The following is a 26,394-nucleotide window of genomic DNA, read 5'->3' on the forward strand; positions in this document are numbered from 1 at the left end:
CCTCCTCTTCCCCTCTCTCTCCCCCTCTCCCTCTCTGTCCCCTTCTCTCCTTCTCCTCCCCTCTCTCTCCCTCTCCCCCACTGTCCCCTTCTCTCCTCCCATGTTCCTTCCTCTCCCTCCCCCCTCTCTCTTTTCATCTTTTGCTTCCTCACGCAACAGCTGCCATGGTGCTCACGGACATTAGAAATGGTATGCATACATATTTTCTTGTCCGTGGCGTTTGCACCGAAGGCCACACTTAAGGGTGAGCAGAGGTCATCCCAAGAACGTCGTACCATCGGTGAGATGAATGTTGATGGTTCTTCAATATCTTGCCAATACCATCACATATTTGAATAAAACACCCCTTTGTGCAAGGTAACAATATACTTCTTTCTTTTGGTTGTGTTCTTCTTATCATAAACTTTGAAGTATAATGTGTTGTCTCTACTTGTTTTGTAGTGCTTGGCACAAAGGTTGCTTTTGTTCACAAATAGTGAAAAGCTGCAGGTTAGAGAGGTCAAGTGTCACCACTTTTTCTCTAAAACAGTCTTCTTTATTACATCTTGCAGGTAGGTGCTTCAAATCCATGATTATTAGAGGTGGGTAATCTCATCATAATGTATATTTTAGGATTGTTTATTCCCAGTTGGATGAAAATACTTGCACATTTGTACAACTTATACTTAACAAGTGTCTATATTATACAGCTTGCAAATGTTGAATTCATACATGTTTTTGTTACAAGTTGACCTCTTAATATATTAGTTGAGTGGTGTTGTTTGCAAGAATGGCTCAAGGAACTGGCATAATATGAAGCTTTTACGGTGGCACAAAGCTCTCCTCAACGGCAATGTGGCTCCCACTACACCAAAAATCATTATGCTAACATGGAGAGATCCCTAGTAGGACAATGCAACATCTTTTCATCAGCAGCAACACACCCTTTTCTAACGTGAGGGCACTCCTACCAAAGATATTTTTATGTGATAGGTCACCCCATACCATGCCATATCATGGAATGGATGTAAGAACTATGACCGCACTACGCCTTGGAAGTTGTTCACAAATGTATGTTTATCAAAGTGAATGAGAAGAAATTTGGACTTTTTTGTTTGTTAATGTGAAAGAGCACTCTAGGTCTACCATATTTTAGATTGTTTGATAAGTTAAATAAGATTTGTAGTCATTTAAAGTGTAAATTTGTTTTTGTTTGGTAAGATTGTACATGAGAAGACATGATAAAGTAGAAGAGATCTTGACGGAATAAACCTCGATCCCACATCTCTCCTTAAACCCTTTGATTTCTATCGTTGTTGGAAGTTCAAGGGAAATCTATTTTCAAATTTTTAGTAATAAATTTTTTTGAATGAAATTTTGGTTATTTTAAAGTTTGTACAGAGTTTAGGAGTTCATTCTGATTATTTTCCTTCAGTTTCAAATTTTGACCGAGGGCATTCCTTAGAAGCCACTTTTGAAGGTGTTAGGGTGGGATTTTGGGAAAGTTTTGTATGTAGGAAATACAGTCTTTAACAAAATAAAAAACATTGGTTCTTTGAGTATTTTCAGATTCCATGGTTTTAATGCTCGTTGGAGCCTACAGATTAAGGAAAAAGTAAGAAATGTCTGTTTTATATTAGTTTTTAAGAGATTGCCAATTTGCACGTTGTTTTTTAGAGAATCCGAGCAAGGTATGTTTTTTTTTGCATCAAAGTCTACAAGTTCAACACTTAAAAAGAAAAAAAAAAAGTGGCCACAAGGGCGCGCGAAATGGCCATCCGGGACTTTTGGATGGCCATTTTGCGTGCCCTTGTGGCCACTCTTGTTGAGGGCTCTGGAAGCTTTTACATGGAAAAAATTTACAAAATTATTGTGTATAAGTATGAGATAAGGCTGTAAATTAGATGTACAGAGAGCAAGAGCTCACCCCCTGGGGCCTTTGAAGGTGTTAGAGCAAGATTTTGAGAAAGTATTGTATGTAGGAAATACAGTCCTTAACACAATAAAAAACATTAGTTTTTTGAGTATTTTTAGATTCCATGGTTTTAATGTTCGTTGGAGCCCGCAGATTAAGGAAAAAGTAATGCTTTACATTAGTTTTTAAGAGATTGTCAACTTGCACGTTGTTTTTTAGAGAATCCAAACAAGGTATGTTTTTTTTTGCATCAAAATCTACAAGTTCAAAAAAAAAAAAAAAAAAAGTGACCACAAGGGCGTGCGAAATGGCCATCCGAGACTTTTGGATGGCAATTTTGCGCGCCCTTGTGGCCACTCTTGTTGAGAGCCCTGGGAGTCTTTACATGAGAAAATTTTGTAACACTATTGTTATAAGTATGAGAAAAGGATGTAAGATAGATGTACAGAGAGCAAGAGCTCCCCCCTTGGGGTCTTATACTGACAAATAGGAGCTTTTTTAATGCATGGCCATGAGATAGAGGTGTAGCGTTTGATGTAATCAGAGCACCCCCCCTCCGTCCCTTTTTCTATCCGTTCAAAGGTCTGGAACATTCACTATGTAAAATTTTCCTATATCATGTGCGTTCACCAGAATGGACCCTTATAGACCTTATCTACACATGTTTCTGTAACTTTACAAGAATACAAAATCCGTTATGTTGAACACGTGTGCTAGAAATTGACCAAACAAGGAGCCAATTTTTACTTCCTTGTGTCCATCTCGTGCTCTTGGGAATGTTTTGGTTAAGCCATTTCTTTGGTATTTGAAACCACATGTGACCCCTATTGTTATCGTATCCAACCAAAGGTTTCTTGATTAGCAGTTTACATAGGCTCGATTGGTACATATCTTCTATGTTAATAATGCATGTATCTATAATTGATGTTACACTTTCTCTATGCAAATGAGCTACATAGTAAAAATCAAATCCACAATTTAACAGTTAAGTTCACAAGGTAATAGCTATTGGTATCATCTTTAGCAATACCAAAGAAATAGCTACCAGTAGCTCATGAATAGGGATATTTAAGAAGATTTGATACCAAAAAATTGTCACCACTACTCAAAAGGTGGAAACTCAAAGACTTTACAATATATGCATGATGAAACATGAGTCAATAATAAGTCACCCTTATACATCGACACCTTCATCTCAAGTTGTCATTTCTCTAAGTCAAGCTTGGCATAGGCATAGTATGGAAACAATAACATGTTGGAAAGCAAGAATTTAGCTTTCTCAACTTGTGAAACGTTGTTAATGATATATATTCAGCATCCCCAAATGAGGACATCTTGACAAAGGTTATGATCCACTTTAATAAGAATAACCATTAATGATTAAACTGAAATCAAAATATTGCTTGAATTTTTGATTAAGACTTGAGACTTGAAACATCTGACAGGCAAATAAAAATATCCATAAAGTTCAACAATAATTCTCAAATCTGTATAAAACTCCACTAATCTAAATTAAATACTCTCACTCAATGCGACGCCATTTAACAAAAAAACACATTTATATTGCATTTATATAAGAATCCAGCCTCATGAAAATAATTACAAACGGAGACATTGTTGTTGTTATTAGGCTTCTCTTACAAGTATTTGTCTTCCTCATCTAGAGATTCATATACACTTGAGTATTTGTGTGTCTATGACACTAGGGAAGATAGTAGTACTATATGGATCGCTTTTCTAAGAGCTCCTAGAGAGTACCTATTGGTTCAAGATTCTACAAAAATTCTACTATTCTTATCAAAATCCTTTAACATCGTAGTGAGAGGTTCCTCATGGAACAAAAATAGAGTGATTTCCATCTCTGCACATGTTTGCTTGCTCATGTCCTATGAAGAGAAGTTGACTCTATAAGTAAACAACAGATTATGTGAGCACAAAGTTATAAAGTAGAAAATGATAATCTAATGACAACTATACAAAGAATAAATTATAAGAAAAATCTTTGATGACTCTCTATAGATAACACAACTTATTTGCATTGTGAGACTCAATCACATGCTACACAACTATAGATGGCGCGCCAAAGCCATCAACAAAATAGCACCACCCAGTGTTATGAGGTATGAAGTCTAAACATTGAAAGCCATAAAGAGGTTTATTCTCTCCAGCATGATAAACTTAAAGATAGAGATGATGTTAAGCTCTGAATGTAAGCTACAAGGGTATTTTTCTTACCATTTTATCTTTACGTTGGAGATCAACCCTTGCAAAGCCCACACACTATTCACACCTCCTGTTGTTGTGGTATTCAAGTCATGTGAGCTCATATTTTTTCCATCTTCGGGAGTAGAGGTTTCCATGTAGTGTGAGTGAATAGCATTAGAAGGAGTAGAATCTTGTTTCATGGTGTAATGGAGGTGAGAGAAGGAAGAGGAGCTAGCTTGGTGTGAAACTATGTGGTGGCTAAAGGGAAGAGATGGGGGAGGAGCTTGCTTGGTGCTACAATGGAGGTGGGAGAAAGCTAGTAGAGAGATAGTGTTACACTATAGGAGGTACATGTGGTTGTTGCAGCAATGGAGAGCTTAGAAAAGAGTTTGTAGAGAGAGAAAATCACTTTTTAGCTATAGAATAGGTTTGGAAAGACTTTGGAGGGTGGAAAATGATGTTTTGAACTTTTTTGAAAAAATTCAAATTTTTATATTTTTTAGTACACGTTTTTGACTTTTGGAGTTCAAAAATACTTTTTTGACCATGAAATAAGTTTGGGGACCTTTTAAAGAGGGAAAATTTGAAATTTAAATTTTTTTGAAAATTCGAATTTTTTAGTGTATTTTTAAATCCGGACCAAAAAGTGGGGGAAAAAAAAGTCAAAGTGGTCCCTCCTCCCTCCCCCTTTCCCCTAGCCACCTCCCTTACCTTCTCACTAGGTAAGAGGCCATAAAGAGGTGTAAAGCTACCTTGTCCCCCTACTTTTTTGAGGGTATAGAGTGTGTCCACCACCCTCTTCCTATTGGCTGGCCTCTAATTAACCTTAATCCCAAAGGGCCCCTAGAGGGTTCATATTTTTCCTAATGTGAGACTCCTAGGACTTCCACCATCGAAGCTCCAAAAGAGGATGCTCATTGCAAAGGATCATCACTTTCCTATGCTTGGGGAAAGGTAAGAGAGCATGATGCCTTCATTTTGTTTGACCCTGGCTCTACTCTCAACTTCATATCAACAGAGTTGGCCACCAAGTTGGGCATTCAAGCTTTTGAGATGGGAGATATAGTAGTGGATGATGCAGCTTTCAAGGGACAACAAGCCTCCGTTACTCCCTTGATTGGGAAGTTGAGGCTTCATGTCCAAAGCTATGTCGACAAAGAAGAATTCTTTATCTCTCCTCTCCAACACGAGGATGTTATCCTAGGGGCACCATGGTTTGATCACATGGCTGCCAACATGAAGTTCCCTGAAAGGAGAATCTACTTCAACTACAGGGGAAAGAACATGTATATAGATGCTAGTGAGCGTGGTCGCACTATTCCACTTGTATATCCTTTTGCTTTTGATAAGTCAATGAAGAGCTCAGTTTCTGCGTACATGATTTTTGTCAAAGAGTCTCTAAAAGATACTAATGTTTCATCAAATGTAAATGGTAGGAATCAAGAAGAGTTAGACTTGTCTAATTTTCTAAAAGGATTCCAAGACGTGTTCATCGATGATATCCCTATGGACTTACCTCCAAAAAGAGGGGATGATGACCATCGCATTGAGCTCCTTCCTGGAAGCTCACCACCTAACAAGCCTCCTTATCGAGTCTCACAAGCTCAACAAGAGGAGATCATGAGGCAAGTACAAGAGCTGGTAGACAAAGGGATAGTGAGGCCTATTTCCTCTCCCTTTTGTTCTCCAGTCCTTTTAGTGCAAAAGAAAGATGGTACATACCGTATGTGTGTGGACTATCGAGCACTAAACCATATCACTATCAAAAATAGATTTTCCGTACCTCGGGTAGAAGATCTGTTTGATAAGCTACAAGGTTTGAACTACTTCAGTAGGATTGACCTTAAGAGTGGCTATCATCAAATAAGGATAGTGAATGAAGATATCTTAAAGACCGTGTTTCGCACAACGTTTGGTCTTTATGAATATCTAGTCATGCCTTTTGGCTTGACTAATGCACTAGCTACGTTCAATCGTTTGATGGAGAAAATTTTTAGACCATACCGCAAATTCACTGGAGTGTTCTTTGATGATATCATCATCTACTCCAAGTCTTTGGAGGAACATAAGCAACATCTCCAAGTGATTTTTCAAGCATTGAGGGAGAACAAGCTTTTTCTCAAACCAAAAGAAAAGTCAATTCTTCCTTCAAGAGATTCAATACCTAGGTCATATTATCTCTAAAGATGGTATCCGAATGGATCCATCAAAGTTAGAGGTAATAAAAGCATAGCCTAACCCAAGAAATCTACATGAGCTACGAAGCTTTGTTGGTATGTGCGCATACTATAGATGCTTCATAGCAAAATTCTCTCAAGTAGCAGGACCACTACACGACTTAACTAAGAAGAACGTTAAGTTTGTATGGACTGCTAAGGAGAAAAATGCTTTTGAAAAGCTCAAAGAGAAGCTTACTTCCCAACCAGTCCTCGTGCTTCCGGATCTCTCAAAGCCATTTGAGGTCCAATGTGATGCTTGTGGTGATTGCCTTGGAGCAGTTTTCTTCAAGAAGGGCATGCCATAGCATATGAGAGACGAAGGCTTAATATTGATGAACGAGTCTTGGGCATTTATGAGAAAGAGATTTTAGCTGTTCTACATGCCCTAGACACATGGAAGCACTACCTATTGGGGACTCCATTTATCCTACGAACCGACCACCAAAGTCTTAAGTATTTCATGACGCAAACCAAGCTTTCTGACAAACAAATAAGGTGGGCAAATTTTCTTTCGCAATTTAATTTCCATATTGCTCACATAGCTGGTAAGCACAATCAAGTGGCCGATGAACTTTCACGAAGACCCAAAGTTAATGCGGTGTCTATAGCTACTCACAATGATCTATCCTCTATGATAGATGAGTATGCTACTGACCCTGACTTTAGAGACATAATATCAGCCCTTGCTGTGGGGAAGAAAGAGGAACCATTCACCTTGCAAGATGGTTATCTTCTCCACGAAAATAGGCTATGTGTTACCCATTCCCTTTGTGAGAAAGTTATGTATGAATCCCATGCTCCTCCATATGCTCCTCCATATGCAGGACATAGAGGTATTCAACCTACTCTCCGAGGAGTAGAGACGTACTTCTATTGGCCTACCATGAAAGTGGACATACAAGAGTATGTTTCAAAACGTGTAGTATGCCAAAAGACCAAGTATGATAGAGGGAAGCAACCTGGATTACTCGAGCCATTGCCTATTCCAAATTCACCCTGGGAGAGTATATCCATGGATTTCATCTTTGGATTACCCAAGTCTATCCATGGAAATATAGGAATATGGACAATAGTTGACAGGTTTAGCAAGCAAGCACATTTTATTCCTGTCAAAAAGACTATTAAGGCACATCAAATTGCAACTCTCTTCATATCTCAGATTTTCAAGCACCATGGATTACCCACATCCATCGTGTCAGATAGAGATCCTAGAATGGCCAGTAATTTTTGGAAAGCTCTCTTTGAAAATCCAGGAACAAGATTGAATTTCTCTTTGGCCTATCAGCCACAAACGGATGGCCAAAGTGAGATAGCCAATCTCACGATACTCGATCTACTCAAGACTTATGTTACCGAAGTAGATCAACGCTCACAATGGGAAAAGTACTTACCTCTTGTAGAGCATGCCTACAATAATACTGTACATACTTCTACGGGAAAAGCACCTTTTGAGATCATTGAGGGAAGACCTAAAAGTCCCTTGCTACTCAAAGTACATGGGAAGATCTTCGCCCGCCGCCGATGAGTATAGCCGTGACCTACAAGAATCTTTTCAAAAGATTAAGGAGGCTATATCCATCTCTCAACAAAGGCAAAAAGCTGCTGCTGATAAGCACAGAAGAGCCTTAATGTTCAAAGAAAATTATTGGGTCTTACTCAAGTTTCCTAAGGCTCGATTAAGGCAAATGACGGGCAAAAATCCTACGGGCCATCAAAAGTATTATGCTAAACTAGCAAAAAGATACTATGATCCTTTCCAAATCTTGAAGCCCATCAATGAGACGGCTTATCAACTCAAGTTGCCCAACCATTGGCTCATACACAATGCCTTTCATGTAAGCCTACTTAAGCCCTACAAAGGAGGGCCACCAACTGAACCAATTATTGAAGATCCTCCCGAAGTTGAAGACCAAGAAGAGGTGCAACAACCCGAAGCTGTCCTTCGGCATGAAGACAAGGTACTACGACATGGTAAGATTATCCGACGGTATCTTATTAAGTTCAAAAATTATCCTTTTGAAGATGCTAGATGGATGCAAGGAATACAACTTAAGGATAGTATGAACCTTGTCAATGCTTACAATGCTACATTAGAGTAAGCAAATGTACAAATTTCGTTTAAATGATTCATGTTTTTGTCTTATAAGAGTAGTCCTCTTTTTAATTGTGCACAAATTTAACTAGTATGCATGCTTAGAATCATGTTTGTGATGACGACGTCTCTCAAACACCAAGTAGAATTTGTCACTCTACTTTGGGAAAATGAAATGGACTAAAGAGCATACATGCTTGTGGCAGATATGTCTCCCAAGCACCAAATGGATTAGTCATCCATCTTGGAAAGATGTCGTAGGGTAAAAAAGGATCCTCTACCCGCTAAGTAAAATTGACTAAGGCTTTATCTCTTCTACCTCATAGTCAAGGACGACTATGATTTCAAGAGAGAGGTAATGTCATAAAATCTAATATCTAATATCTAACCAACCCAAATGATTTTCTCATATTAAATTGATCACTTAATGTGGGAGAATAAACGGGAACAAGTGTTAAGATATAGACATATGCTTATAGATCTATCTCAACATGGGGCCAATGGTAAAGGGGCCCAAATGAGAGATGGTCTATCAAAGAGCAAGGCTAACAAATGGAGCATAAGACCTTAGGGTTAGCTTCATTGAAGACCTCCAATAATGTGTGTAAAAGGCCTTTGACCTTAGGTAAGCTAGGGCTGAGCTTGAGGTGCGGGAACCCGACCCAGCTCGAGGTGCTTGTCCTGCTTGTTATGCTTGATGACTAAGGTGCTTGAGGTGCTTGATGATTGAGGTGCTTGAGATACTTGATGTGCTTAATTATTGAGATGCTTGAGGTGCTTGGCATGCTTGAGATGCTAGGGTTGCACTTGAGGTGAGAACCCAGCCTAAGATTAAAGTGCTTATGAGCCAAGCTTGTGGTGGGAACTGGGCCTATGCATGAGGGATTGAGGTGTCAAAAAGTCAAAGATTCAATCCCTACAAGGAGGGGGCGAGCCCTACATGAGGGGGGATGAGAGAGAACACCCACACACTCACACAAGGTATGCATGGTACAAATAAAGCAAAAGGGACACTTGTCAAGTTCCTTCTCATGTTGCCCTCATGGTGTGCATGAAGCCTATGAAGCCTATGAAGCCTATTGGTTGGCCACCCAACGGGTCCAATAATAATTTAGGAGATTTAATTAAATGATTTAGAATTTATCTAGCCCTCTCTCTCAAAGGGGAAAGATGGACACTTGTCTCAAGGCTACCCTTGCTGCTTGTAATGCCTCCTGCTTGTGATTGGCTAGGCCTGGAGGGGTCTAATGAGCTTCAAGCATGAGCTACAAGGGGGGGGGGGGGTTGACCCAAGCAAGCTAGGGGGTTGCTTAGGGGGTATACTCACCCACACACACTCACAAACACTCTCATTGTGTGCTATGCAAAGTGCAAGAGCTCCCTCTCCTTCTCCAAGCAAGTAGAGGTTGAGAGCCTACACCAACACTCTTGGATATGGAGTGCAAATCCAACCAAGAGCCATGCTTCAATGCTTAAGCTTGCCATCTCCTTATTCGTCATTACTATGCTATTATGTATGCTAGCAACAAGAGTTATGATAAGTGAGGAACTAATTCTTTCTTCTACGAAATGTTTCTTCTTCCTCTTCCCTACCCTCATTCCCTGCTAGCTCTCTCCACCTTCGAAGGTGTTTGAGGTCTTGGGACTGAGGCTTGGGATAGTTAAAGCTTTCTTCAAGTTTATGTTATGTTTGTGATGCATAAAGCTTTCCATCTTCATTGCATCACCTAGGTCACAAGGAACACAAAGATTGTATTGTAACAAGTCTCTCTTAATGGGAGAAATCATAATACAAATGCCTGTTGGAGGGGGGACCGGCTCCACATAAATCCGGCCCTCAACTGTTGTCATGTTCTCTAAATTCTCTCTCTTGCAAAAGTATTGTTCATGCCAAGTTAACTAATTGCTATGATTATGTTGCTATCTTCAATTATGTTCACCCGCTATGCTCACAAAGTCATTTCTCAAAAGTACTCTCATTAATTTCCGCTACTCTCAAATTAAATAGATCAATTCCATTACAGTGTGTGCTACTAAAAAGAGGAAAATGGTATAACCTTTCTATCACCCAAGTGTGGAAGATTGGTTATGCCATTTTCCTCTTGAATAACAGGTCTTGAGTTCAACTCTCCTCGTCGGCTAGATCTTTAAGGTCGCTTGGGATAGTTTCCCATGACGTTAAAACTCTCTCTCTCTCTCTCTCTCTCTCTCTCTCTCTACTTGCGACTTCAACCGGATGCAATAACTTTAGCCACGTGTCGGCGGAAAAGGGCTGGAATCCCTTCCTCCATTATCTATAGCATAGATTATACACCATGAATTACTAAGGATAGGCATATGAGTACCACCAAAAATGATCTATCGACAAATTACAAGTGAGCCATCTCGGTTCTTTACACCCATTGTATGAGCCTTTACACTATTTATTTGAAATTTTGTTGGCACAAAATGATACATTGTGCCAAATATGGTGAAAGAAGTAGTACCTGATTATTTGAGTGCAGACAAGAAGAGCAGGACTTCCCAACCTGTTACTACCAAAGAACAGATCAGTCTTGAAGAACTTAATTTGCCATGTCCTTTGAATCCACTTGCATATTTTCCCAGCCATGCCACTGATTGCCCGACATCCCATGAAAAGGTGGGCTAGGCCTTCACTAGCTATTTTGCACCCCGAGCAACGATTGGACCCAATTCCTCTTTCTTGTATCTTTACGCCGTGGGCAGAGCTCCCCACATCACTTTCCACAGAAATATCTTCATATACTGAGGCCACCTTGGCTTCCACATGTTCTCCATGACTCCCTCCCACTGTTTTTCCGGCCAGTGCCTCTTCCATAATTTGTTGAGTGAGCTACACCAATTGGCCTCGTGCATTAATGCATAGTAAATGCCTTTAGAATGTGGTTTCCAAAAGAGGCTACTCCCGGGCCATCTCCAAGCGTCCCATTCAAAGTTTGATTCACAAATTGGCATCACCGCCTTATCAAGCTCTTTCATCACCCTGTAGACTAGTAAGATCTCAAAGCCATTCAGTTGAAATCAGATGGCTAAAGAGTCAGTAGTTTTCCAGCACTTCCTATTGCCATCCCAGAATTTCTATAATCAAACCAGCCCCTTATTATTCACATTCCTGGCCATTTCTATCAATAGGGGCTTTGCGGTGGCCCCAATATTTAAAAGAGCCAAGTGGACTAGTGCAAAATGGAGTCCTTAAAGTATTTGGTTGCTTCCCTCCATTCCAAAACCTCAGCTGCTCTTTTGCACTTCCTCATTAGCTCCCCTGAGAGTCCACCAAATCTAAGATAGGACCACTTCGAAGCAAGAAGTTTGTCGTGCATCACAACCCCCTTCCACTTTCCCCCTTTCGCTCCCAGTTTTACTGCATCAAGCATTTCCTTGGTCATGATAGCCCAAGCTTGGTCCTGTTTAGCCAATGAGACCATAAAGTTGGCACAAAGGGCCTCAGCATGGGATACAGGGTTAAGAATGCCGAGCCCTCCTTGGTCTACCGGGCGAGAAACTACCTCCTATCTAGCCCACTGCCATGGCTAGGAGGTTTTCGTGTTGTTCTTCCAAAGAAACCTTTTCACTGGTTTTAAGAATTCTTCCTAGTTACACTTAGGCATCTTGAGCACAGGGCTGAGGAAAGCAATATACGGGATCATAAAAGCATTAATCACTCTTATCCGGCTTTGGAAGGGGAGGAGAACAACCTTCCATCTTCTCATTTTTTACCTTATTTTTTCAAAGACCCATTGAAGTCTTTGCCTATGGGTTACGTCCATCCCTACGGGGGCTCCCAGGTGTCTGAATACACTCCCTTTTGAGATAATATCTCGTGTCCAAACTGCAGGGTCAAAAGAGTCGTTCTCCGACAGGGAGAACGACAGGGAGATAAGTCTTGACTTCTCTATATTGCACTTGGATCCCGAGGCCACAACAAATGTTTGCACAATCTCCAGAGCTCTCCTAACAAGTTGAGGGCACGCCTTCAAGAATAGGAGTGAATCATCTGTGAACATTTTGGCCAGTAATAGCTGGTCGTTGCCTGGTAATGCCAGAACTTGAATCTCTCCCCGCGCAGCACTGGCTTCGAGCATCGTAATGAGAGGATGCGACCCGATGGCAAAAAGCAAGGGGGCCAGGGGACATCCTTGCTTAATAGAACTTTTAACCTCAAAAGAGCCCACAATTCTGTCATTAAACAGGAGCTCTGATTGGATGCCAATGCCTAGTGTGCGTATGAGGCGACAAAGGCGAGGCCCAAAGCCTAGATCTCCCATGACTTCTTCTATATAGGACCATTCTATTCTATCATAGGCTTTGTCGGGGTCTAGCTGCAGCAAGATGCACTCTTGCTTGGAGAAGGATGCATACTCTATTCTTAACATTGCTGCCAAGATATAGATCTCCCTTTAATGAACCCGCGTTGATGGGGAGAGATGATCCGACTCAGGAGGGGGGCAAGTCTGAGAGCTATCACCTTGGCAATAATTTTGTATGCTAGTGACATCATCGTAATGGGACGCCAATGTTTAAGTTGAGAGCAGCAGATATGTTTGGGGATGGTCTTGATAAGACCTCTCTTAACACTTGCATCCAATGACTCTTCGGACACAGATTGATTGGCCATCCATGTGACTGTACCCTTGAGATCATCCCAAAATTCCCTGAAGAATTTAGCCGTCAGTTCATCCCAACCGAGAGACTTTTCATTGCCGAGAGCTTTTAGTGCCGCTGAGCATTCCTCCTCAAAGAAAGCCTTTTCCATGCGGTTGGCTTCCTCCTGGGGAACCTTCTTTTCATAAAATGGATCTTAAATCCGACATCTACTCATATTCACATTTGGAGGTAATCCTGATGTTTTGAACTGTACCCCTCTCACTTTCTACATGTCTTCAACATTACAAAGTGCCTAGTTTTTTTCGCCATAAAATGTTGTACATAGCAAAACAATAGAACCTCCATCAACATAATAAAGCCTTGCAGATCAAGATAATATGTATAGCCCTCATATTATAAAACTAAGAGTACATGCATATGTAAACGCCTTGGAAGAGCTAGTTTAAATTCTAATGTATCTCAGAGACTCAGAATGAGAAGCCCCACCAGAGTAACTGCGACAGGCACACACAATAGCTACCAGCTATGGTCGCCTTCCTTCGCTTCATCAACAACAGCGCAGCGCCCTTCGCCTCTGTTTCGCTCTCAAATTGTTCCTCATGACTAAATATTCTTTTTCTCTTCTGTAGCTAGCTACAAATCCTCTGCCTCCTCACTTGCGCTACTTCTCTTCTTCAGGGAGCACACTGTCAGCTCCATACCAAGCTCGAGGACCTCAAAGTGGACCGCTATCGATAGGAAAGTCAAAAGCTGAAGGATGCCAAATAACCCAGTGCACGAACAGGGACCCTATGTTCGACCCATGTGAGCCGTCCCCTAAGCAGCTCAAGTAGAGGTGGAATGACGCCTTCTTTCATTGCTCTCTCGGCAAAGTCCTCTCTGTTCATGGTGTAAGAGACTATGATGTGAGCTCCATAGTAGGGGACGAAGATGTTCTGCTGTTGAAGCAACCAACGGCGATCTTGAATGCCCTTGCCGATGAGAGACACCATAATACCTGCATGGATCAATTTTGCGTCACTGTGCCGGCTCAACTCTTGCCCTTTCTGCGTGTGTGTTGCTAGCCTTCCAAGTGTTGCCTTTCCTTCAGTGTATTGCCCTTACGAACGTTCGTTGCTTCAATGTACCCCCCTTTGTATGCCTCGTGTCGCCTAGGTTTTAGCTCTATTCTATATAGCCTTGCAGCATCACCCATGGCTGCCACCACCTTCTATCGCCTGATCTGGGCCCGCATTACTCCCTCGATGCTTTGCTCATCCATACCTACCGCTTTTGCATTTCTATTGTGTTGCAAGAAATCTTTGCTGTAGCAAGCTCAGGCCCGTGACCCCAACATACGATGCACTGCGCCAACTCAAAGTCACAGTACAACAGGTCACGATCATTGGTCAATAGTCGAGCTGCAGCGCCTGTTGCTTACAAATTTGAACTTCTTTAAAACATAAACTTGTAGATTTGCGTTACCTGCTGACCGTTACCTGACGTGAGTTGAGACTTTGAGAGAAAGCTCAGCATGTCATCGGAAAACTCTTCGCCATTATAGGAGAGGGAGAGGGTACTCACTGCCCGAAGCTGGAGCTTGCAGCTGCTCTGCAGCTCCACATGCGTGTCTGTCTCTCTCTCTCTCTCTCTCTCCACTGATTCGCGAGGAAGCAAGGAAAGCCATGGGCAAGTTGCACGGCGATCAGTTAGGTGAGAGCCCAAGTTGGGTGGCTAGTAGGTAGATGGTGAGAGACCAATTAGTTTCAAAACGGCACTCCAGAAATTCCATCTCTCTCCCTTAGTGCCATGGCACACCTCTCTCTCTCTCTCTCTCTCTCTCTCTCTCTCTCTCGCAGTGCACACTGGGCTAAATGTCCCACCGGATGCACAATGTTGCTGGTCGGCCATAGTAGCCAGTAGGTAGGGGAGAGAGAGAGAGAGAGAGAGAGCGCTCTGGGAGCTGAGCTCAGTCAATAGCAAGCGCTTGCATTGGGCAACATGAGCGAGACCAATGATCACCTGCGACAACACCTCAAACTCCCGTGCAAATTCATTCTTATTTATCTCTCTCTCACACACACACACACACACCGTTAATCCTCTGGGTACTGCTTTAATTCTCTCTCTCTCTCTCTCTCTCTCTCTCTCTCACACACACACACACACACACACACACACACACACACTCTGAACCGGATAGCCGGATTTTTCTTCCGGATGAAGGAGGACACGACATGTGGCAGGGGGGAGTCTGAATCCCTAGCTCCCCCTTTTATCTATACTAATAGATAGAGGGGGAGCGAATTCCGCCCCCTGCCACGCGTCAGTCTCTCTTGCATCCGGTGGGTGTCGCCTGCGGTCCGAGAACAAGTGACGCGGGGAGAGAGAGAGAGAGAGAGAGAGAGTTTTATCACTTAAATCACTTTTATTCCCTCTCTTCCAAGTTGACTCAAAAGTTACATTACGTCGATCTTTTTGACGGTCACAAGTTGTTTTACGATAATCTAATCATTAATGTCCCTTTTTATGACAATAAGAGCAAAGGATGTCACGTTGAGAGGTTGATGGTGAAGTAGAATAGTTGCGAGTTGTGGAAGGGGTTAGTTTGTGATGTAGATCAATTATGTGATCTTGTTGAATTCGATGTCCTCTCCAAGCCTTGAGGCTAAGTACACCTATGCAAAGTAATGGGATCGAGGGTCGGGGTTGGGGGCAGGATCTCGAGGCACACTAAACTTGGCTAGCATGAAAAACGAGGGACGTCGTCGGAAAAATGAGGGCGCTAAATTGAGCCAGCACGAAAAACGAGGCGCATCGACGCGATTTGAACCCGTGAGCTCGGGGGTCCGCGTTTAGGGTCAAACGGGTTAACCACCTCACTCGCGCGCTCATTGTGTATCCCAAACCGTTTTGCCGCTGTAATATTGTGAGTTCGGGGTGCATTGGCCACGTTGTCCAGGTTTAGCGCTTGAGCAGTCCAAGGTTAGTGCGTGTTCAGGTTTAGTTTTTGAACAGACATCTACGGATGTCTAGTAGGTCAAAAAACGGCTGAGAGAGAGAGAGAGAGAGAGAGAGAGAGAGAGAGAGAGAGAGAGAGAGAATTGAGATCAAAGGAACGCAAACACAGACACACACACACACACACACAGATATGGACCTTTTGTGCAAAAAAAACCAATCCTTCCGTAGAGGAGTGGCTTTTTTTGCACAAAAGGTGCATCCGTTTTTTTTGTTAAATATAAAATTGTTATGGCATTGAAGCTAGGTAAAAGACTTAACACTATAAAAAAATATTTCTAATGCTTCAAAATGACCTATGAAACCAAACTGATACAATCCATGTGGATCTAATCCAATGTCTGGGTACAAAAATAGAATGAAATGAAGTAAAGTGACAGAGCTAAACTAGATGATTAAAAAGTCATACTGAAAATTATCATCTCATCATCATCCATGCCTGTTTAATCAAATCCTAGTAGGTGCTACGATTTCTGAAAAGAAATCCCAAAGGTGAACCTTTCTAGATACGATGCGCAAAGCAGGGGAAAAAAGAAAAATAGAGATAGATCCTCCTCATGCAGAGTGATCGGGGTGAGGTGGAAATCTACATGCACAGAATTCAGAGTCTCTCTCTCTCTCTATCTGTGTGTGTGTGTGTGTGTGTGTGCCATGTGTGTAAGAAAGTAGGGATTGGTGGGCTGAATCAAAAATCCACTCTCTTCAAGGAAGGCTTTGAGGAAGAGCAGAGTTCAAACTTCGTGCGCAACTTGTGGTGCTAGGCACACGAGAGAGAGAGAGAGAGAGAGAGAGAGAGAGAGAGAGAGAGAGAGAGAGAGAGAGAGAGAGAGAGAGAGAGAGAGAGAGAGAGAGAGCTCTTGATACATCATTGGCGGACCTGCAAGGCGGGTTGGAAGAACGAGAGATGAAGTAGAGTCACGTGCAAAGCACAACCATTTGTTGGTAACGAATGCGAATAAACAAACAGAGCCATGGACATTGTGGGTGCGACAGCCAAGGTGGGGATCGGTAGCAAGGGTGAAGGCGATGGTGAGAGGGAGCACCTTCAACGAGGAGGGGGAGGGAACAAGAGAATCTTGAGATTAATAGATTTTTAAAAAGTGGAGCGAGTAGTAGGAGCCAGTAAGGGCACCCAATTGTAGAAAATCAAAAAAATCAATCATTAGTGGAAAAAATAAAGTATTAGTGGAAGGGTGCTAAGTAGAGTTAGTTATAGAAATTAACCTGCATGGAGTTATTGTGGTAGCGCACTTCATTAGTGCCGCTATGTGTGTGTGTGTGTGTGTGTGAGAGAGAGAGAGAGAGAGAGAGAGAGAGAGAGAGAGAGAGAGAGAGAGAGAGAGAGAGAGAGAGGATGGTCTACAGATTGAAACACAGAGTGTCAATCTTTGTATTGCTTGCATAGGAGGAAAGAGGGTGACTCAAACTTTATACAGGCTTATACGACTACGAGAGAAGAGGGTGTGAAGGAGGCAGAAGAGGGCGAGGAGAGCAAGGGAAACCAAGACCATGGTACGGCAGAAGCCATTGGGAGATTTCCATGGCAAGGGCCGTGAAGATAAGGGCGACCACAAGGCAGTTGTAGCCATATGCACAGTCCTAGCTGGAGTGTAGGTTGTAGAGGGCGAGGGAGACTGGACAAAAAGGGGAGGGGGATCTTTTGAGTATCTCATATGTTTTATTTGTTAGGAGCCTGTAGAAGCCATGAATGCGGAGATCTAGTTGAATCAAATCACGACGTATAAGTGTAGTGGTATCTGTCTGTGGAGGGGTTTCTGAGTATCTAGTTTTAGTCAATATTATTGGTTGCAAAGTAGAGTAGGAGAGGACATTTCAGCATGAATATAACATGCAATTACCATAGGATGTGTAAATTTTGGGTCCTTATCTTTGACATTTCTTTTATGTGAAATTTTTTAATTTGAATGAGAGAACCAAATTGTTTATATAAAAAGGATGTATGGTATAACTAGCAAGAAGTAAATAAATTTTATATATATATATATATAGGGTTTGAAGCCTTTAATATTGACTAAGAAAAAAGAATAAATATCTCTATTTTTTGTGTGGCAGACCATGGCTATGCCAGAAAACCAAGACGATATTTCCAAAGCGAAGTCCTCAAGTATATATGATGATTTGGAAGAGCCTCAGAAAAAGAAAACTAAAAAAGGTAACTTTGTGCTATTAAAATGGCTAACAAAGAGAAAAAATGTGCATATGAATCTTGTATTGGTTTTTGTGACAGAAATAGAGGACCCAGAGAGTTTCCTTATAGAGCTAATCTATGATAGCAAAGCCCTTGAAGATTATGATCTCTACTACAAAATGTTTAATACTCCTCTTGATACCGCAAAAGTATTATCCTTTCATTCATCTTTCCTAGAGGAGCAAGCGTTAGATTATGACTGGCTGGTGAGAACAAGAGAGGTAACCTACCTTACAGAAGTTTATGTCCATGCAATAGATCTTATAAAAGATTTCCCGTCAGCAACTTCAAGGCTAAACAAATGTGGCAACTCCTGAGAATAGCAAACTTATTCTCGATCGTTCATTGTCCAAAGTGCAAGCACAAGTGTCGACTCCTTAAGAGGAAGGAGGGCTTCTTAGTGTATTTGTTTTTGATTCAAGACGATGAAGGGGAACTTGAGGACAAAGAGACTAATAGTGCTATCATTGGAGAGATCAATGAGGATGTTGAATTTGAAGAAGAGCTCAACATGTTATCAGAGGAACACGAATCTAAAAAGCTTGATCTTGCAATTATTAGATCAGACACCAAGATCTTTGAGAGCCTAAGTAAGCCTGTGGAACACTTACTTGTACCTATTCTTCCAAATTTCCCTCTCAATGAATGTGAGTATGTTCTATTGACCGATGTTCAAAGAGCTTTTAATGTGAGAGAAGATGAAAGGCTTGCTATTCTTGCTCAAAGATGGAATTTCAATGTGGGTACTGATGATGAGCCAATGAAATATAAATACTTTGTGGAGCAAGAATCTACATTCCAAACATTTGAAACATGTTTTGACTTAGCAAAAGCTCTTAGAATATGTTTTGATAAAGCTTTGGAATATTGTGAACCTACTACAGAGGAGTTTCTCTTGGCACAACAAACTATTAAGGATCCCCACTCTCCAAATGAAAAATACAATGATGCAGAGTCAAGAGGATCTCAAGTTACCATTCCAATTGTAGAAGACCCACAAAACCAGGAGAAGATCAAAGGATCGATAACCATTTGGAATGAAAAACAACTAGTCTATGATGAAAACATTAGTGTAAGTCTTCTTCACTTATTTTTATATATCTCTTTAAGCTATTTTTGTCACTATGAATTAATCTGTTTTTCTTTGGTTTGAAGGTGCAAGCACACGAGGATGAATTTTGGAAGAGACCAGGAGGATAAAGAGAACCCGACTTTAGTAGAGATACCGCTTTCAAGTTTTATATAGGAAAAATAGCGAGTCCACATCTTATCATATTCCATTCAAAGTATTCCGTTAATGCATACATATCAATTTTTGCTTTGAAAACATTGTCAAGGTATCTTGGTGGCAATAAAGTTCCTGCAAATAGTAACAAAGTCATTCTGCTTGAAAAAAATACTACAATCGAAATTTTTGGCTATGCGCATGGTCTCCAAGGATCTTTACCTGTACATTATCTAACTTACACAAGATATGCGCTTTCCATTGGAGAAAAGGATCCAAATAGGCTGACACCTGGTGGGAAAAGACATTTGCTACGACACTGTGAGTTTGAAAGGTTTCAAGGCCAAGAAAATACATCAAAAAGAGCTTTGGAAGAAGAGGAAGACATGAAAGTACTTGAGAAATTTATGTAGAAAATATCAAGTGGAAGTGTGTAGCTCATGTACCTGCTTACACTTTAATTTTTTGTTGTCTGATTATTAAGAACCCAAAATTTACTATCTCTGGTTCTATTGAGTCTCCAGGAATCTAACTTTTGTTGTGTGATAGAATTCTTCCAGCATTGTCGTCTTTGAATTTGCTGTAATATTTTGATTGCGTGTGCTTGTCGTCTTTCTTTTGAGAGCTCCTTTTTTTGTTTCTAAAGAATAATCCTTCTATAAAACCAAAAGAAAACCTCTTTGTAACGCTTGGCTCTAGTAGCTCCACCTCCATGTTGTGTATGGCAAAAATAAGCTCCTCGTGCTTGATAATGTGACTTTTCCATTCCTTGTGTGCTCCATATTGAAGGACATCCATATTTTTTTTGTAAACCATGGAATATGGTTGTGTAAAATATGTTGTGAATGAGTAGTACATTAAAGTTAAACACATGAATAAAATCTATGTTTACATAATAACATATGATTTGTATATTTCTCTCTAAATAAAACTATAAAAAAACAATTCATGTATAAGAGAAAAATAAACATACCATGTAATGTGTTAAGTTCTAAGATGACCAAGCTTCTTGCATGCTTTTGCCAAAAGCTTGAAGTGCAAGTCTTAACTTAATGTTGTCCTCTTGGGTCCATGTTTTTTTGTCAAATATAGAAAACATTTCATCTAAACATATCCATACCTTTGCTTTACGATTCCTTGCCTCACCCATGTTAGCATGATCTTTTACTGCATTATGTAATAGCTTCCACAAGTTAAATCTAATCGTTGAGTTTGAGACCTTTCCATGGTTTGATAGAAACTTTAGTGCTTTAACACCAGCAATTGATGGTTTTGTCGGAACTTACTTTTAGAGCATTTTGTGATTTTGACATGACCTCCATGAAGTCCATGTATTTAATGAATACCCTCTTTTGATGCCTTTTCAGGTTTGAGCTTCCATGCAAATTGGATATACAAGTAAATTATTTTCTCTACAATTTTGCACAATGCATGTAATGTACAGACATGTACATGTGATAGTGGAATATTTAGAACAGGTTTGAAGTTTGAATCTTCAAGATCCCTTGTAGGTTTTTGTAATTGGCTTTTGAGCAAAGTTCTCCATTACAAGTATATGGAAGGAAGAAGATGTTTCATAAGGAAAACACTATCAAAACCTATGTTTAACTTTTGATTTCCCTCCATTTTTATTTTTTGCCGCATAAAATTCATTTTACCGCCATGAAGCTTGAAATAATCATGACAAGGTATAGATATTGATTAATTTTTCAAGAATAAAGAAGGAAAAAATGTTTCGTAAGGAAAACACTATCAAAGCTTATGTTTAACTTTTGATTTCTTGCCATTTTTAGCTTTTGCCGTAAAATTCATTTTATTGCCATAAAGCTTGAAGTAATCATGACAAGATATAGATTTTGATTACTTTTGCACAAAATCTCACAAAGATATATATACTAAGTTATAAATTCATACATGTGTTTTTATACTTAATTAAAAGTTATACCAAAATATTTATAAATAAGGACTTTTATCAAAGTGCTTGGTTGAGTTGGATATTCTTAGAGGGCCCAAAAAAGACCCCAAAAATCCCCTAATGCTAGTGTGCCGCTTTGGAATCCACATTTGCTCTTGATTACCAAGTGAAACAAGAAATTTCTTCGGCACCCATACCTGATTATACCTTTGGGGTTGTTGTCCTAGTTTGTCATTTGTCTTCTTTGAGGTAGCTTGATGCTGGTCTGACTTAACTCATGCACTCGATTTCTTTTTGACCCAAACTCTCTTTGGTGTTGTTGGTGACTTTTGTGGTGGCTATTGTTTAGTGGTTTTGTTGAATAGGTTCTTTGGACTATTCTCTTTGCTAGGCTCTATAGTAGTAATTTCCTTTGTGTTCCTCTTTAGAGGTCATTTCTTATCTAGTGTACGTAAGGGTTGGTTGCCCTTAGTTTGTATGTCCATCACCAATGGGTTGTTGTTTTTTTTGTTGCAAAGGGGACTACTTGTTTTTTGATTGTGTGCTGAATATTCACTATATCAGAGCTCCAATTAATTTGTACATTGTACTTTCGCTGCCATGATTGGCCTCGTAGCAACAGATGTTGTGTTGGCTTATCTTCTACCACATAAAACTTATGCGGGTAGATATATTGATTAACCTGTACATGTATCACCACCCATACAATTGCTTTGATTGAGTGCTCTAAATAACTTTGAATGCCCTGATGTGTTGATTGAAGATGCCCTTCAAGTGTCAACTGCTTGTATAGGATGTGAGAAATGAGGCTCCAAAATCTAAGATTGCCTTGGTGTCCACTTGAATACGTCCAAGCTTGAATTTTATGGTTGGGTATTGTTCTCTTTGAAGTTGATCACTTTGATCACAATGATCCATATGGATAGTCCAAGATGTTTTTGTTGTTGTTGAAGCTTTCATTTTTCTATGTGCACCCTGGCTTCTTCTTGAGCTTCTTTTACAACCCGTTTCTTTTCTTGAAAGCGATTCCTTTCCACATGGATTTGTTGTATCATTTTCTGGGTTAGTGGGAGATGGTATTTATTAAGCTGGAACCCACTAATGCAATTCACCCTCTAATGTAGCAAGCTTGATGGCTCCACTTGGTGATATATCAGTGATCACTAAGGGTCCCATCACTCACTTTTAATTTTTTTTTGCATGCTATTTCAATGTGTAATCCATGACATAGTCTCCTGTTTTAAACTCTTTCAAGAATGCTTGCTTATCAAAAAATTCCTTTTGTCACCTTTTTTGAGAGTAGATAGAGGCTATGGCCTTCAATCAAAGCTCATCTAGTTTTTCAAGGCCATTCACTTGGGCAGACAATTCATGGCCTATTCATCCAAGTTGTTCAGCTACTCGTAGAGTGGGGATTAGGAACTCCAGTGGCAAGATAGCATTAAGGCCAAACACCATGTTGTACGGTGCTGTTCCAATTGAGGTTTTTTATGCTACCTGATAAGCCCACAGTGTGGCGTGTAACTATTGGTCCCAATTTTCTCTTAAGTCAGATATTATTTTGGTCAAAATTGTGCATAAAATCTTATTGGTAGCTTTAGTTTGTCCATCAACCTTTGGATGCTATGGAGCAGATTGTCTATGAACTACCATGAATTTATCCAAGAGATTTTTAATAACTTCATTAAGAAAATGTGTGCCACCATTGCTAACAATTTCTATGGATAAGCCATATCTAACAAATATATTTTTGTATAGAAATTGTGAAGTGGTCCTTGCATCAACTTTCTTTGTGGCCTTAGATTTAGCCCACTTTGTGAGATAATCTATAGCCACATTGATATATTGGGCATGAGTTTTGTAAGTGGGGGGTGATATTGGTCCTAAAAAATCTATACCCCACTTAACAAAAGCTCTTGCTCCCACCATTGGTCTTAAAGGCATATCATCTCTCTTTATCGGTACTTTGGTATGCTAACACACATTGCATCTCTTAACATATTTGTCAACATCCATATATAATTTAGGCCACCATATTCAAGCGATTAAGTCAATTTTGACCGTCTTATCCCCTGAGAAATGGCCTCCATTGAGTCCTTCATGTGCCTGCTCTAGGATGGGTAAATACATGCTTTTGATTGCACACATACTGAGCTGATTGTCCTTTCCTCTCTTATATAATTGATGTTCAATTAGAAGAGAAAATCTCAAACCTCTATTTCTATCGCTCGTTGTCGTGACCTAGAGGTATGATTCGGAAATGTTCTGGTGGTCAGATAGTCAACAATATACTAGCTCCATTTTGGTGCAATTGTCACCTGAAACAATGTAGCATGTTCTATTGGTGCGTTAGACGTGCCAATTTTCACAATTAGTAATGTACTACTAAACATCAATGCATGTATTCGGCCAATAAACTCGTAATTGTTGCAAGCACTGACATGTTTTTTGTTGTGATCAATGAAATGCTAAGTCTTGAATATGTGCTTCAAAAAGATAACAGTTGTATTCCTCTAGATTTATGCATAACCACAAAATGTTTTTTGAGCCCAATTGATAGAAACGTCCACCAAGTAATTCGAAACACCATGATTGTCTAACCATCCGTTGTCAGGAGTTTTTTTGAGCAAGGGATTGCGCATATGTACATACACATGCATGGTGTATCGAATAAAGGATTACCTAATTTCCATAGCCAGGTGGTTACGTGGGGCCCACATGTTTACAGGTAGGACACGGTGTACATAGTGCATCGATTTCCACTATTACTAGTGCCACTGTGTTTTTTCTACAATAAGGAGGAGTTGGTAGTGCGTAAAACTTCTCGAGGAAGCTATCCGTGGGCCGACGGCATGAGGTAAGCAGGTGCGTCAGATGTCATCGAGTGGCGTCAGGAAGTCGAACGGGGTCAATACTTGCACGCGGAGAAGTATGGACCCGACGTGGGTGTTTTCTTGTGATACTTATGCAGAAAGGTCATCATGAGGACCAATTTTTGGGGCCACTTCACGTGGTTGCGGGATGCATTATTTGGAAAAATTGAGTGCCAGGTGTCCGGATGATGCAAAAAGGTGACAACTATGTACTGCGAGGTCAGTTTTTGGCCTGTTCGGGGTTTGTTTGAGGTCATCTAAAAGGCCACGGGTGCCCAAATAATAAAGCTAAGTGTGGGAACTGAAAAAACTGAGAAAAAACCAGAAAAAAAGTGGAGAAGAGAGGAGGAACAGCCGCAAGTGTGTTTTTGCTGTTTTTGGAGCATTTTTTTGGCCCTAAACTGTTCATTCGAGGTCAGATTTGAGCACTTTGACATTGTAGACTGGGGTTTTTGGGCGTTCCAGACGCAATGGCGCTGTCCATTTTTCTAAATTCCTCACAGAGTTTCTGCTGTTTTTTTGTGTAATCTTCTCCGGTGAGTGAAGCCTCTTTTTAACTTTGTGGTTGTATCTGGTGTATTTCCTCAATACTGTGTAACCTATTTGCCCCATTGGTGTTGGGCTGAGCTTCATTGAGTCTAAAAAACAGCAATTTGCCTCCTTTGAGCTGGATTGAGAGTGTGTGTGTGAGTGTGTATGTGTGAGTGTTGAGTGGGCAAGTGGGAAATCTCTCTCTTCTCACTCCGTCTGTGTGTTTCCTGTCTCGGCAAGGCTGGTTGTGTAAGCCGAGTGGTGCCCCATAATGTGTGTGTGTATCATCCCAAGAGTGTATGTCGGGTCATTATAGAGGCGTTGTGTGTGTTTCCATCCTGTCCACATTCTTTTGGCGCCCCCACGGAAGATCTTCTTTGAGTACCTTCTGCTTCGAGCTTCAAGCTTCGAGATTCGGGGCTACAGGTTACAGGTTACAGGTTCCAGGGACAGGTACAGGTACAGGTGATTCACACAGGTACAGGTAGCTGGAGTACAGTGATATACTAGTAGGTGATGTCACTTGCAGTTGTTGTGGGTATGCATCACTTGGCGCCTATTTGAGCGCATTGTCTGCTGAATTGTACGTTACTTGTGGAAACTGCCATTGGACGCATTTGTGGAGACATATTTGGTTTTATTTGGCAGTCCCAACCATTTCTGAGACTTGGTCTAGAAGATAGTCATTTCTAAGACTTGACTATACGCGATTTGTATTAGCCTTCGTGTGAGGGTCGATAGCGTGAGGTTTTTATTGAGCTGGGGGATTCTCAAATGTGGAGATCCTTTCGGTGATACAGGTAGCTGGAGCACCCTTTTTGTGACCTCGCCATAGGCTATGTACTAGTGGTCCTACTTGATGCTCGGATTCTATTGTTGACAATTTATGCATACATATACAGTCTATATTTTGGGTTCCTACTGCTCTATTTCTGGGGAAACTCAGCCAAAATTTTTCCAAGTTATGATGGCTGGTTTTGTAACATTTAATGGCCTAATAACTTTTGTGTAGCGGAAATCAGCATGAACATAGTGGGCATTTCATTAGAATAGCTTCCGAATGAGAATTACAAGAGTGCTTGGGTGGAGAGAGCAACAAAAAGCATAACTTAGTTAGATAGCATCGACAATACTTTCAAAAGAGAGAGAAATTAAGCTATTGACAACAGTTGAGGACTGGATTTGCATGGAGCCGGTCCCCCCTCCAAAAGGCTTTGTATTATAGTTTCTCCCATCAAGAGAGACATTGTACAATACAATTCTTTGTGTTCCTTCAAGACTAGCTAGTGCAATGAAGATGGAAGCTTCATACACTAAGAAAAACACTAAATCAAACACAACTTGAATTATCCCCGTTCTCAGACCCAAGACCTCACACACCTTCGAAGATGGTGAGAGCTAGCAGGGTATGAGAGTAGATTGAGAGGAAAAAGGAGTATCTTACGAGAAAGATGTACATCTCCTCACATAATCACTCATATTAGCATAGATTAGCTTAGTAATTAGCTTGGTAGAGAAGATGAGCATGCATTGAAGCTTGGCTCTTGGTTGGATTTGCATCCACATGCCAAGAGAGTGTTGATGTAGGCTTCTATCTCACAAGCT

General features: G+C 40.6%; 1 protein-coding gene and 1 pseudogene across 1 annotated transcript; one reads left to right on the forward strand and one right to left on the reverse strand.

Moving 5' to 3' along the window:
- Window positions 1–13,418: 13,418 nt before the first annotated feature.
- On the reverse strand, window positions 13,419–14,734 carry LOC147452854 (uncharacterized). Its single transcript, XM_086519030.1, has 3 exons — window positions 14,501–14,734; window positions 14,304–14,380; window positions 13,419–14,101 (listed from the first exon to the last, which is right to left on the reverse strand). The coding sequence occupies exons 1-3, from the start codon at window positions 14,549–14,551 to the stop codon at window positions 13,780–13,782; spliced, it is 450 nt and encodes a 149-aa protein (XP_086375156.1). The 5' UTR covers window positions 14,552–14,734; the 3' UTR covers window positions 13,419–13,779.
- A 3,522-nt stretch (window positions 14,735–18,256) lies between these two features.
- Window positions 18,257–19,883, forward strand: LOC147452855 (uncharacterized; annotated as a pseudogene).
- The last annotated feature ends 6,511 nt before the right edge of the window (window positions 19,884–26,394 follow it).

This window comes from Adiantum capillus-veneris, chromosome 8, assembly GCF_014529385.1.
Source record: "Adiantum capillus-veneris isolate H3 chromosome 8, ASM1452938v2, whole genome shotgun sequence".
Classification (NCBI taxonomy): Eukaryota; Viridiplantae; Streptophyta; class Polypodiopsida; order Polypodiales; family Pteridaceae; genus Adiantum; species Adiantum capillus-veneris.

Bases quoted from the DNA above. Each gene is read 5' to 3' on its own strand.
- LOC147452854 (XM_086519030.1), bottom strand. From the start codon at position 14,551: ATGCTGAGCTTTCTCTCAAAGTCTCAACTCACGTCAGGTAACGGTCAG. The intron at 14,381-14,500 runs GTAACGCAAATC...GAGTTGGCGCAG, and splicing joins CGTCAGGTAACGGTCAGCAG to TGCATCGTATGTTGGGGTCA. The intron at 14,102-14,303 runs GTAGGTATGGAT...AACACTTGGAAG, and splicing joins ACAATAGAAATGCAAAAGCG to GCTAGCAACACACACGCAGA.